This window comes from Diceros bicornis, chromosome 18 (assembly GCF_020826845.1).
Source record: "Diceros bicornis minor isolate mBicDic1 chromosome 18, mDicBic1.mat.cur, whole genome shotgun sequence".
NCBI lineage: Eukaryota > Metazoa > Chordata > Mammalia > Perissodactyla > Rhinocerotidae > Diceros > Diceros bicornis.
Window position 1 is genome coordinate 58,582,680 of NC_080757.1, and position 14,572 is coordinate 58,597,251.

The 14,572-nt window shown below is 50.5% G+C and overlaps 1 protein-coding gene across 2 annotated transcripts in view; it reads right to left on the reverse strand.

Moving 5' to 3' along the window:
* Nucleotides 1–670: 670 nt before the first annotated feature.
* The window catches only part of USP36 (ubiquitin specific peptidase 36), a 272,438-nt gene continuing 258,536 nt past the window's right edge, over nt 671–14,572 (reverse strand). For both annotated transcript variants that reach the window (XM_058561779.1, XM_058561778.1), the window contains 10 exons: nt 13,996–14,096; nt 12,314–12,452; nt 9,192–9,875; nt 8,428–8,558; nt 5,911–6,504; nt 5,237–5,448; nt 3,259–3,360; nt 2,429–2,544; nt 1,863–2,014; nt 671–956 (listed from right to left, as the gene is read on the reverse strand). In XM_058561779.1, coding sequence (XP_058417762.1) covers nt 1,883–2,014; nt 2,429–2,544; nt 3,259–3,360; nt 5,237–5,448; nt 5,911–6,504; nt 8,428–8,558; nt 9,192–9,875; nt 12,314–12,452; nt 13,996–14,096 — 2,211 coding nt within the window. In that variant the 3' untranslated portion in view covers nt 671–956; nt 1,863–1,882. The remainder of the gene's footprint in view (nt 957–1,862; nt 2,015–2,428; nt 2,545–3,258; nt 3,361–5,236; nt 5,449–5,910; nt 6,505–8,427; nt 8,559–9,191; nt 9,876–12,313; nt 12,453–13,995; nt 14,097–14,572) is intronic.

Here is a 14,572-nt window from a genome sequence, read left to right on the forward strand (position 1 = left end):
AGCTTGAGCAAGATAAGAAAGTGACCTTCTTGAGTTATACAATCATCTAAATTCAAAAGCACTCACAAAACTGAGCAAACAAAGCCAGTATTCGCGTATCAGAGAAAGGAAACATATTGCTAATGGAAGCCACAGGCCTGGTAAAAAATAAACGTTTCATATTAAGTAGTAAAATAAAAGGAGGATTCTACCCCAAGACCACCACCTCGATAAAGACTCATGGGTTACTGCAGCTGCAAGGGAAGGTACAGCAAAGCCGCCTCAGAATAAATAGCAGCCTGAAAAGCAGATGTGTCAACACATCATTTCGACCCCCACCCCACCCCAAACAGCCTTTTGCTCTCCAGAGATGGTCTAGAGTTTCTTGCAAGGGAGGGATGCACTAGCAGGGCTGCCTCCCAATTCCAGAAAAGGGAGAGGCGGCAGCGTGGGGCTGGCCTCGGGCTCTTACTTTCTGAGGGTGGACAGGTAAGGCATACAGACAGGCCCCCACCGGGGGGAACAGGGACGGGCAGGTGCAGGACCAGAAGGCAGCGCCAGCCGCCAGGAGCAGGGGATGGACGGCTCGCCGAGAAGAGCAACCAACCGCACACAGTCATCCTAAGGGCACTGGAGGACACACTGGAAGAGGCGCAGCCGCGCCCCTCCCCCGCCCCCCGCCACTCCGCTCTCTCCCACAGCCCCAGACAAGAAGCCGCTGTCCAGGAACACAGGACGCTCAGGCCCCTCCCAGCTGGTGTGCTGCTGCCTGCTCTACATGGCACTGTGTGGTCTCTCATAGTGCGTGTTGTTTCACCAGCGCTCCTGATCCACAGAAGCCCAGTGCCTCTGTGGGCCGTCCTCCCATGGCAGGCTCACAGTGCAAGGCCTGGAGGTAAGAGGGCCAGCGGAATCCACAAGGCTGCTCTTCAGTCCAGACGGACAGTTCCCAGGCAGCGACGCCTCATCTGTGGAGGCTGTGGGACAAAGAACATCGTTCCTGTTCCTGATGGAGAGAATGAGACCCTGGGAGTCCCACCAACACACTCCAGTGTGCGTCCAACACAGGGAATGACAGGTGACACCAGACGGAGCTTGGAAACACAGCATGGTCCTCTGCAAGTGACTGGTATGTGTGTGCAGCCCACTTTCCACACCACACACACATATGCTAGCCATTCAACACCCCCCACTCCACACCACACACTCACACACACCATACTCCACACCACACACACATCACTCACTCCACACCTCACACCAGACACTTACACACACCATGCTCCACACCACACACACCACTCACTCTACACCTCACACCAGACACTCACACACACCATGCTCCACACCACACACACACCAGATACTCACTCCACACCACACACCAGACACTCACACACACCATACTCCACACCACACACACACCACTCACTCCTCACCTCACACCAGACACCCACACACACCATACTCCACACCACACACACACCACTCACTCCACACCACACACCAGACACCCACACACACCATACTCCACACCACCCACACACACCATAATCCACACCACACACACACCACTCACTCCACACCACACACCAGACACTCACACACACCATACTCCACACCACACACCATACTCCACACCACACACCAGACACACACACACACCATACTCCACACCGCACACACACCACTCACTCCACACCACACACTCACACATCCCATACTCCACACCACACACACACCAGACACACACACATCACATTCCACACGCTATTCTCACCCCCTACTCCACACCACACACACACCAGACACTCACTCCACACCACACACCAGACATTCTCATCTCCCAGTCCACACCACATACACACACATCACACACTGACCTATCTCGACAGCAGCAAATTCAGCGGCGATAGCTGAGGCTGGCAGCCTTAGCTGGATGGGTCACAGACCAAAAGTTCCGTCTACTCTGAAGTCTCTGGAAGGCGTTGAAGTTTCTCTTCTTCTCTCTCTTGAATTTTTTCATTTTCTTTTCCTATATCGAGAATCAAGAATCACAATTCCCGAAAAGGGCTCTCCCTGGTCCTGGGGGCTCCTTATCGAGTACCCACTACGTGCTGACTACCTGCTGTGTACAGATTCTCCATGTGCTACATAAACCGACAGACTTACCCCTCACATGACCTCTGGGAGTGGTCCCCACTACCCCACTTCACTGATGAAGGAACAGAAGCAACCAGAGGACAAGTGCCTTGCCCATGTGCACACACGTTTATAGTGGCCAAGCTGGCATGTGGACCTGGGCAGTCTGACTCTAGTCTCGTGCTCGACCACTTTACAATGCTGCTGCCACTTCAAACCGCCCAGAGAGTTCAAGTTCTCCCCGCCCCGGCACTCAGCTGAGGGACTCCAAAATGCTCCATCACACCAGTTCAACCAGACAGCATACCTTTCCCCGATCGAACTCCTCATCCCAGTCGTCAATCACCATGGCGGCGCGGGCCAGCCTGCTGTCTTGAATGGCATCCTCACTGACAGCTGACATCTCACCGTCCCATGTCAAAACTACACAACAAACACACAGGTGTTGGCACCTTTGTGGATTCCCAGCTACCCTGTGCATTTACTGCAATAATGAAGTGTACAAACTAGACTGGCCTACTCCTAACCATTCAACATTTTTCAGCGCCACCTTTTAGTGAGAACGGACACGCAGAAAAGGAGAAGGGGCGGGCAGAGTGGTCTCCGGTGCACAGGACAGTCAATGATTCTTTCACTGAAGAGCAAACATTGTTAACTCTCTGTATCACCAACCCACAAAGTTTAGTTCTTTTTAAGCTCATGCCCTCACCTGAGAAACAAAGATCTCACGCTCTTTCCCCAAGTCTGAACTAGAAGAATAACATTCCGAATAAGAACTCAAGAGCACATGGTGCAGGGGTTTTCAGTCCACTCCCTTCCTGGACCCAGAGATCCTAACACTCTCCCCGGCCGGCCCGCCCTGCCCACAGGGGCACATCTGCTCTCCCCCTTCCCTTCGGACCCCAGGGAGAAGCTGGTCTGGATCCCTCCACAGAGAGAACCCACCCACAGGGACCAGTTCTTGACCTTTGTGCAATGGCTGTGGGAGTCAGAGAGGATTACAATCCTCCTCCCATTTTTACAGCCAACCGATGCCTATGCTCGAGGCTCACAGCACACCAGGATTCATCGCAGGCCCGTCCACCCCCAAAATAAGCCGATCGTAGGAAGACAGAATTGCAGTCTCAAAACCAGTACCTTTTCTCCCGTAAGCTTTATCAGATGAATACTTGAGCAATTCCTGGACCACATCGCATTCTCCCACTCTATTCCAGGATACAAGAGGAGCCTGTTCCAGCCCTGCAATCAGAGACACGTTTATTTTCATTTAACATAAACTACTAAGGAAATGATCATACACCTTTTATTTATAACAGAACTGCAGAACTTACTAATGATAAATGCTTTAGAGAATACGTAAAAGCAAGCTCTTCCTTCCTGCCTCTGACAAGGGAGTTGATGATGACTATTACTCAATAGGAGAGGCTACTGTCCGAATCAACTCTTGAAAAAAAAGAAAACCCAACCCAAACACCAAAAACAACACAAAAAATCTATAACCAGCAGGGAGCCCTCGGTCTGATGGAGGAAGGGAGAGGACAGGCTGCAGAGGGAACGTACCTCACCTATGGGGAACTAGCCAGAAACGAGGTATGGTGTGACTTGATGGGGATGAGGAAGCGCTACCCCCAACCGCAGCTTCGAAGGGAACCTCTTCAGTCTCCCAGCCTGTCCCGGAAGAGCCCAGCCACTGAGGCCATCTGGACTATGACAGCACTGACCCCTCCTCATCTGGGTTCTAGAAACAACGTCCGATCCGGTCTCGGCCTCTGCCTGGTCCCCTCCAACCATCTACCACCACTGCCTGAATGGACTCACCTCCCTAACACAAGCCTGACCTCGCCTCTCCCAGCCTCCAATTCATCAATGACCTTGTGACCTTCAGGCTCAGTGCCTTGAGCATGATGGTGTCCACAGCGCCCACTGCCCATTCTCATGGCCTGTTCCTGCTGCCCTCTCCAGCCTCTTCTTCTGTCACTCCTCAGCACAGTTTGGGCCTTGGTGGTCACGTGGAGCCACCCACCATGCTCTCCAACTTCTTAGCCATGAATGCCCTTCCCCGTTTAGCCAACTCTTCTGAGGTTCAGGACGGAGAGCAAACCCATGGGGGGCTGGGGCTCCTGACAGCCCCAGCACCTGCCCGCTGCTCACCTATTGCTCTGGCACCAGGTGGTGAGCCCTGCAGCCTGGGCAGCATCTCCCACATGGTCAATGTGCTAACAAAGCGACCCCTGTGGTCTGATAACCACAGCGACACTGCTCTGTCGCCACCTTCGTGCGGCCTTTTCTGCAATCACATACTGGCCACCTGATGTGCGTATTCACTGCCCAGCAGTAGTGTTTTGCAACATAATTAATAAAATTCCATGTTTATTCACAAGTTCGTTTTTCAGGAGTTTGATAAATACTAGTCCATCCCCAGGGGCCTGTTTGCCCCTTAAAGCACTAACATAACTGATCTCCAGACTGCAGAGCAGACCTCACAGGATCTGCTGCCCAGTGAGCCCCTTCCCGAGGAACTGATGAGTTTCTCTACCCTTCATTTCACAGACATATTCTATCAGGAGAGCCCAGCTGAGCCCAACCAGCCCTGAAGGAGAAAAGAAAAGAAAAAACAAGAAGAGTTGCTTGGCGGGTGCTGCCTTAGCCACAGGCATGTAAGGCCTGGGGACAGCAAGAGCACCCGGAACCCCAACAGCAAGAGGCCACGTTATCTTTGGAAAGGCCCAACCACAAAAAGGGGCAGAGGGAGCTTAACTTCTGAACCCAACTCTACAAGTTCAAGCGTAACAGAAAAACTCCAGGCTGGGAGGCCCAGGAGTCATTCAACAGGAAGGTTTAGGTGGAACGGCTGTGATCAGAAGAAACGCTGCGCTCACAGACACGTCAAGTTTATATGTACGCCATCTTTTCCTGCGGGGTAGTTTTGGCTGAATGCTTTGTCGGGTGAGGAAGCTGTGACCCAGCAGGGCAGACGGCTTGCCCGTCTGAAGGGGATAGACCTTCAGGCAGAGGGAGGAGGCCTTCACTGGGGCCCTTCCCGCTGGACCGCGCCCGCCTCATGATGCACACAGGGCCAGCTCACGGAGGCCCACCCTCTCCTCACGGTGCACACCTGTGTGGCCTCCAGGACACTGGCTGGTCACAGCGGGCGAGGGCCCACTCCCAGGGACAGCAGAGCCCCCCTGCCTCTCGCCCCTGTGGCCTTTAGGGTGCTCGTTCTCTTCTACTTCCTGCTGTGACTCCTCCCTCCTTTTCTTCTTTTTCTTTTTCCTTGGAGATGCTGTAGTGGTCTCTGGCTCGACAACGTCCAAGCGGGAGCAGCTCCTGAGAAGTCAGAGTTAACAGTCAGCTCCGAGCAAACTGAGGTAAGACACCCCACGAACTACAACTGCAGCTGGCACGGGCCTCAACTCTGCAGGAGAGCCACCCTGAGAATCAGCACCTGAACCTGACCAGGAGGACAACGCATGCTCACTGTCCCCACAGACAAGCCTGGGGGATGTCAGAGAGAAAAGCATACAATTGCACTTTTTATCCTAACTGAAGCAAGTCCTAAAAACTGGATGATGGGACCACAGAGCCTGGCCCAGCCTGGGGTCACGAGACCACCCTGCACATACAGTGCCGGCCAGGTCTGGAATGCTGCTGTCCACTTGCTGTCCCACTGAGACACTTTATGACATGGTCACACTCTAGAAGTCCAGCCAGCACACTGTATTTCTAGACGACACCCACCTGGAGTGGACTGGGTCTGTCCGTGCAGGGCTGTCCCACTCTTGCTCTTACCTGTGCCAAGGAGGGTCCTGGTGGAGGCCACCTTCTCCACCGAGGCCCTCCGCTCCCTTCTTCCTCCTCTTCCTGTTGCTCACGTGGTGGCCGTCTGCCACGCATCCCACTTGCCGGCCGTTCACCAGGCGCTGGCCGTTCACCTGTTGCTGCTGGCCTTCTTCCTCCAGTCTGTCCACTGGCAGCTCTGCCCGGCCCTGCTTCCTGTGCTCCGGGCCCCAGTGCTGCCTCTGTGTCTGCCCCTCCTGTGGGGGGCAGGCATCCACGTCCTCCGCGCGCTTCCTCTTCTTCTTCCTCCTCTTCCCCGGAGGGGCTGTGGCTGCTTCCTGTGTCACTGAGCCCGGCCCCTGGATCTCTCCCATGGGGTTCCTTTTCCTCTTCTTACAGAGGCTGTGGGGGGACTCGCTGGCCTCTGACAGCTGGTGTAGAGGGGACCGGAAGCCCCCATTGACCTGAGGCAGGGGAGCAGAGGTGGGGGAGCAGCTCGGTGGGTCTGACGTCTGGAGAGGCTGGGGGCTACTGGACACTGATGCAGAGCAGGGCCCGAGGCGGGGCTTCAGATGTCTGGATGATCTGGGAGCAGGCGCACCAGCCCTGTAAGGACAGGGGGCAGTGAGGACGGGCTGTTCTAAGACGTCCTTCCTGCTCACCCTCAGCCTGCTTTCCTTTCAGGGAAGGACTTGAAACGGCTCTTCCTCCGTGATTCTCACATATGCGTGAGTTAAAAAAGACAACTAACGATAAAATTCAAATCTACTTCAGATCAAAGTCAATAAGAATCGTTACATATCTCTTAGTTTATTGCCACCAAGCAGTTCAAAGTATTTTTGTAAATTCTAATGTTTTCAATTTTCAATATAAATGTGTTAAGAGAGGAAAGCTTCACTAAGCAATAAATTTCCAACCTCCACAAGTCTCGAGTTGTTCAAGTACAGAAGTGAGCCTTATAAGAAAGGTGAGTACAGGCCTACACATCTTCCACTAAATTCAGGGTGCTGGGAACATCAGGGACACAGATTTTACAGCCGGATTATGGATTATATAGGACGGTGAGTAAGGACAAGATCTAGAGCAGTGTCAGGTCAGACTCCTTAATCAACCTCTTGCTAGCTGTGTGACCTTGGAAAAGCTGACTTCCCACTCTGAGCCACAATTTCCTCATTTGTAAATGAGTGACAATAATGCTTATCGCAAAGGGTTATTGAATTAAACAGGATTGTCGTCGTCATCATTTAAACCAGAACAAACTATGATGGCCATACAAACTGTACTACTGCATCACCTTACTTTGTTTTCTGGAATTAAAAACAAAAAGGTTCTATGTCAAAGAAACAAAGGAAAAACACTCAATAAATGCCTTAAATGTTTAAGGACTGACCATGAGCAAAAATATCGTTCTAGGTACAGCAGTACGAGCATGAGAGGAAGGGGCTGCAGGTGCTGGGTGGAGGGAGCACAGTCAGACAGCGCCTGCCTGCATGCAGGAGGGAGGCTGACGCACAGCTGGATGGAGGTGAGGGTGGGGGAAGACCAGCGCCCACGGCAAACACAAATCCACCCAAACCACCTCACAGCCTCACCCCCCAGCTGCCAGAGGCCCTAACAGCCCCATCAGCCATCAGACAGCCATTTACCAGCAATTCTCAGCTTTTTGCCACTCAACACACTAAGGAATATGAGCACCCTGTGGGTAAGGGACAGGGATGGGGAACACCCAAACCTCCAGGAGGGGCGTCCACCCAGGAGCACGAAAACCCTGAAGGAGCTCTCAGAACCCACTGAACCGCATCCCCCTGCTCTAGAAGCTAGTGTGAAGCTCTAGAAGCCAGCGTGAAGCTCTAGGAGCCAGGGGTAAGCTCCAGAAGCCAGCATGAAGCTCTAGAAGCCAGCATGAAGCTCTAGGAGCCGGGGCGAAGCTCTAGGAGCCAGCGTGAAGCTCTAGGAGCCGGGGCGAAGCTGCAGAAGCCAGCGCAAGGCTCTAGAAGCCAGCACAATGCAGATGGCCCAATGAGCCTACTCGGGGAGGCTCTAGGGGCTAAGGAGACAGACAGCGTCCCACTCAGAGATAAGCCCAGGGGGAGGTGTTGTTGGGAGATGCAAGATGATCCTGGCAGCAACAGGACGCCCCTCAACGAAGTGACAGGACTCTGAGCTCACTCGGGGTCTGTCTGGAGCTCCCACCTTTCTCTTCAACTGTGGAGTCTGTCAAGCTGGGGAGGGGCCACAGGACAGATCAGTTGACAGGACACCTGAGTCACCACGTGGACATGGCACACAGACGGAAAATGAAGACAGAAGTAAAAAAATCAGGACTGCAGAGACCAACCCGCCTCTGGTCAGCCGAAGCTCCTCTACCAGACAGACACTGAGAAAACAGGAACAACTCGCCCTGTACCTGTCCAGCTGCACACCACTGTCCATCCCCCAGGCTGGTAATCTTGCAACTCCTCACCAGCCTAGTGCGTGCTCAGCAGAGGGAGAAGCAGCTGGCCTGAAGGGCCTGCGACCACGGCTTACCTGATTGTACTGACAGGCCAGGTGGAGGCGACGACGGGGTGAGTGGTTTTCCTGGGGTAGGTGAGGTCGGAGGATGGTGAGAGGGGAGGTGGATGGAGGTCATTGCCGGTTGCCCTCCGCAGAATGCTGGCCTGCAGTTATTGACATAAATAAAAACTTGGTGGTCTAAAAAAGGTCGCCGTGAATGAAGAGGGCAAATAAAAATAAAAAAATAAAAATGAAAGAGCCCAGAAAGCAGGATGGGGGGACAGAAAGAGAAAAAAATGGGGGAGGTGAGGGGTAGGGGATGGTAGAAGAAGAACCAGAAGTGTTTTTGGTTAGAAACAAAAAGGAAAAAAGGAAGGAAATTCAAACAAAAATCTCAGCACGACAATTACATGACCGAGCTTCGTGCTACACACGGAGAGGCCTCCCGGCCATACCCAGAGCTCCCTGCTGGGTCCCCCACCCGCCCGTCCTCCCTCTGAGGCTCCTTCAGGGTATGTTATCCACAGACAGAAACGGAGAACTGCTCTCTCGCCCCCAACCTCCATCAGCCACACGGAATATCATCCAATGATCAGAGTTCCCTCAAAATCCCACCGCCTTCATCCCAGGACAGACCCTTTGTAACCTGCAGGTGCCTGGCCATGCCTACAATACTGTCTTCCTCTGGATGGAGGGAGGCCAAGTGTCCACGCAACCTTCCCACTCCCCAAACTGCAGTCAAACCTGCTCTCTGACCCTACGACACTCCTCCAGTGACGGGACTCCCACACACCCACCTTCCTGGCAGAAAGGGCCAGTTTTTTGGCTGGTGGAGGAGACATGATGTTCGTGGGCTCAGTGGCGGTGTTGTTCAGGACAGGGGACTTCGGCTTCACCACCTTAGAGCCTTCTCCGTTTGGCAGCGCTTTGGAGTGGCCAGCGGAGGAAGAGTTTGTTCCCTGAGAATCACACAAGTGGGCGGCTGCGCTCTTGGGGGTCTGGAGGGGCTTAACGGGGTCGCTGCTGGCAGAGTGCTCTGGGCTGGAGCTACTGGAATCCCTCCTCTCTGGGTCGGAGCTCTCGTCACCCGCCTTGGGCCCGTGCCCGTTGGCAGTCACTCCAGCCTGGAGCTTGGGTGAGGTAGAGAGGATGGCGCCCCTGCCATCCCAGGAGCCCTGCCTGTGGCTCTCAGACCTGCTGCCGCTCGAGTCGCTGGTACCATGGAACCCCTGAGAATTCTTGGGTGATGGGGAGAAGTGCCGTAGGGGAGCAGATTTCTTGACCTTCTTTCCAGGCTCATCCAGAATGGTCGGCAAGTGTGTGGGTGTTTTGGAGAGTCTGGGGGAAGGGGACCCCGAGGGCGGCTTTGGAGGAACGTATCCATTCTGAGACTTCAGGCCCGACACAGAGCCATTCCTGGAAATGGGCACACCTATCTCTTCAGTGGTCTGCAGCTTTTTCATAGTTGCAAGATCTAGTCTCTAAAGAACAACAAAGCAGATGACATGGTCAGAACCTGGCGATTCTCCCAGATGTCGAAGTATATCATGCAGTACGCAGGGTCTCTGATAAGCAACTCGACAAATTATTTATATGGACACACCATGAAGACACCATTACTTCTTTGAACAATTTTAGTATGTTGTGAGTTGTGCACATATGGGTCTGTATCTTTATGATAACCTTGACTATGAAAGCAGCACATTTTCATCAAGATTCGAGAAAAAAAAAGTATAAAGGAAAAACGTTTACCGAAGTTCTCTCACCTAAATATAACCATTGATTAATACGCTGTGTTTTCTCCTCTGGCCTTTTCTTCTGAATGGTTTGGCTGCACAGGTGCACCCCAGTTTCACCCTAATGCTATCATCTGAAGCACTTTCAAAATTATACTCTCAGTAAAGATCTTTAATGTTTAACCAGCAACCATCACATTGAATGGAGAGTTTACATAACCTTGATTGTCTCCAAACTGTCATCAAAATTAACAATACAGAACTAAGTACCCCATCCTTCTCCTTCATAGCAGTTGTGTCTAAATCATTCACTCGGTATTCAAATGCTTAATGTTGGCCCATCTCTGCTTGACCATAACGCTCACAAGCTGGGCCTCTATCTGGTTTATCATTATAGCCACCCAGCTGGCTCAGTCTTGTAGAGCCAGTGCCTAATAAGTATTTGTTGAGTGAACAATCAAAAGACTGAATCTCTTTCTGTACTTAGACCCCATGCTAATTCGTCAGAAATGGAATTACAAAGCTTGGAATATTTTCATGAATTCTGATGCACACTGCCAAACTGCATTTACTGTATTCTTACCAGCAACATTATTTCTTTTACAAAATATTTGCTCATTTGACACTTTTGCTTTCATCACTTTAACATTCATATTCTTTGCACGTGCAACAGTGATTTTAAGTCATTTGAATGAGTCTTTTTACATGTTACAAATATTAATCTTTTGCTGCAAATATTTTTAGAAGTTTTGTTTTTTTATTTGTAATAGCTTATGTCAAAAACTCAAGATTTAGTTTAGCCAATTTATAATTTGTTTTTCTATATTTTATCTCTCAATTTTAAGCTTACGAAGTCTTCCCTCTTCCAGAGGTTTATTAAGAATTCATTTCTATTTTATTCTGAGTTTTTTATTTTTTCCCTACATTTGAGAATATTTATTCTTTATTAACAATTCTTTCTAAAGTGAATACACCTTCCCATTGCACTGTAAAACCTTTCATTTGTTGAATGATTAAGTATACGGAGCTTACACGACAAGTTAAAGTAAAATGACTTTTGTGTGATTGCAGTGTATCTGGAAAGTTATTTTTGTAATGAAAACGTGCATGGCAAGTGAAATGGCCTTGTGGGTGGGTGACCTGGGGGGTCCTCTCTGTGCTCAAGCTCACCCTCAGGCACCACGCTGCTGCGGTGTTGCTCAGAGCAGCACCTGAGGCTCCAAGTCTCCTGGTCTAGGCCACGGTGGCACTGCAATCACCCTTTGCAACCTAACTGCAATCACCCTTTGCAATTAGGGCCCAGCTTTTCACCACCATGTCAATTTCAATGCCTCTAATTCCACTTCTACTATCTTGAACTTTGGGAGGGAAATACGGATTTGCATAACTGACTAAGACCCCCACAGCCTGTGTTTGGATTTGATCTTCAGACTGAGGAAAAGGATCACAGATGCAGTCAACAGAGAGGGTGGATCTATTTTTGAACTATAAGCTGTGTTGTAATAAGGAAATTGCTCATTACTTTGCTAATAAAACTAAGTTCTCAACGTTTTTTAGCAGAAAATTTCAAATACACACAAAAATAATTTCAAGGGTATTTCCTAATTTTACCATATTAGTTTTACTGTTCTCTCTCTCTATATATATATGTATGTGTATGTACATATATATTTCTTTTTCTAACCATTTGAGTAAATTTTAGACACGATGTCCTTTTATCCTTAAATACATCCATGTGTATTTCTAAGGACATTCTCTTATCATAACCACAGTATACTTATCAAAATCAGGAAATTTAAAATTAGTACAAACTACTCATATTTTCAGTATTAAAATGTGAGGATAAAAAATATTCTTTCCCAGATGCTTAAGGTCAAGAGTCCGCTCGGCGAACCTGTCCCTGCACGTCTGCGTGGCAGCTGCTCTAAGACAGGGACACACTGTGAGTTATAGTCGTGACTGGCTGGGTCAGGCTATCTCATCACTGTCTCCTCTTGCTCCTCACCCAGTGTCAGCTGATAACCAATTTCAGAGAGAACATGGAATAAAATAGGACAAACTGTCTGCACTCTCCTTCCATCGGGGTGAGTTCCCCAGCACGAAGAGATCTGGGTGCTCCTCAAACCCCGAGAGGCACAGGCATGAAGATCTGCTATGCAAACACTGATTCTTTTAAACAATACCTTTCCAGTCAGAGGGGAGGAAACAGTCCCGTTCCCAACGTTCTTCTTGACGTGGTCTGGAACCATACCGGGGCGGCCAGGAAGGGAGGAGACTGTCCTGGAGATGGAGCCCTCAGGACTCTTCTTAGAGCCTGGAATTCTGCCCAAGGAAGAAAGCAAGTCAGGGGATTCTCTTATTAAAGCTACAAAGGCATTACAGAAATTGAGTGTGAGAATAAATCAGAATAAATTAAACTCAAGGTTACAATTCCATTTCAAAAAAAAAGGCAGAGGGGGGCCAGCCCCGCGGCTTAGTGGTTAAGTGCGCGCACTCCGCTACTGGCGGCCCGGGTTCGGATCCCGGGCGCGCAGCGACGCACTGCTTCTCCGGCCATGCTGAGGCCACGTCCTACATACAGCAACTAGAAGGATGTGCAGGGCCGGCCCGGTGGCTTAGCGGTTAAGTGCGCACGCTCCGCTGCTGGCGGCCCGGGTTCGGATCCCGGGCGCGCAGCGACGCACCGCTTCTCCGGCCATGCTGAGGCCGTGTCCCACATACAGCAACTAGGAGGATGTGCAGCTATGACACACAACAATCTACTGGGGCTTTGGGGGGAAAAATAAATAAATAAAATCTTTAAAAAAAAAAAAAAAGAAGGATGTGCAGCTATGACCTACAACTATCTACTGGGGTTTTGGGGGAAAAAATAAATAAATAAATAAAATTAAAAAAAAAAAAAAAAGGCAGAGGGGCCGGCCCGGTGGCACAAACGGTTAAGTGCGCGGGCTCCGCTGTGGTGGTCTGGGGTTCGCGGTTTGGGTCCCGGGCACACACCGACGCACCACTTCTCAAGCCATGCTGTGGCGGCATCCCATATAAAGTGGAGGAAGATGGGCACAGATGTTAGCTCAGGGCCAGTCTTCCTCAGCAAAAAGAGGAGGATTGGCAGATGTTAGCTCACGGTTGATCTTCTTCACAAAAAAAAAAAAAAAAGAAAGAAAAGGGCAGAAAAACAGCCAGAGAGAACCTTGACTATCCTAACATGCTTCTCTGAACTCTCACGGTGCCCGTCAGCCAACGTGAACCTTACATGGCCTCGGACATCTGCTCAACACAAGGAGAGAGCACATTATAGTCAGAGTGCTTCCAAGATTAGATTCTCAATTTATCAAAAAGCCAAAGGGACCCCAAAAACACTTCCTCCAAATTCAGAACATGTATAAAGCAGCAAAAGCATCTCCAGGTCAGTGATAACGAGCCCCAAGAAAAGGAACCTTCCAAAGGCCTCTGCTGCAGCCGCCACCCTCTCAACCCGCTTCACTGCCACCATGATCACTTTCCCCACGGAGGAAGGTGCATTGCTTAGCTGACATCCAGACACATCTGATTTGGGGCAATGATATAAAATAAGAGGTAACTTTCCCATTTACATTCAAAGTCACCTCAATGTGGGGCAGATGGAATCCTGCTCTGAGCTTCCCAGAGGCTCTGGCTTTGACTCAACAGCCAGGTAGGCGTGATCTAAAGGGTCCTTCCTGGTGGATGCCCCCCACTACACAGGACTGGTGGGATGAGAGCTGCTGAAACAGCTTCCCCTCTGCAGAATTCCCAGTCACTTTCACACAGGAGAAAGTGAGGGAGACCCATGAGTGCAGGAGAGAACAGGGAACAGGTTCATCGGGGGAGGGCGGGAGTCAGTTACCGCAGATAGAAGAGCACATAGGCCTGCTGGTTCAGAACCACCTTGATGTTGCTGGAGTGGACCAAGGAATCGTTCATCTGGTACCACTGTCCATTGCTTGCCTGAAGCAGCACAGGCCATGGTAGGAAACAAAACACAAAACAATCAACAAGCATTCCATGATTCTTACTTTCGAAAAAGAGAATTAAAAAATCTGCTGTTAATTGTCACATATATCAAAGTGCTAATTAACCAGCAGTGATTTCATATTAAAACATCTAAAATTTGTCTAACTCTGAATGTGACTCGTAAGTGTATTCTGAGTCCCCGTTCCTTCCTGGTGCCCCAACAATGCAAAGGATATCCTTGTGAAAGATATTTCAGCAGGTCTGCTCAGCACAGCACGTCCCCCCAGGGTTCGGCCTTCCCCAGACTTCTCCAGGGCTCTAAGGACAGGGCACTGGAAGCAGCCCCCTGCAGTGTCTCACCCCAAGTCCAAGACCACAGATCCTAGTGGGACGTGTTTTAAAGACATCTTTGCACTCCTCACAGTTAGTTAAGCGACAACGGGACCTAAGCACAAGTTCCAACATCGTCA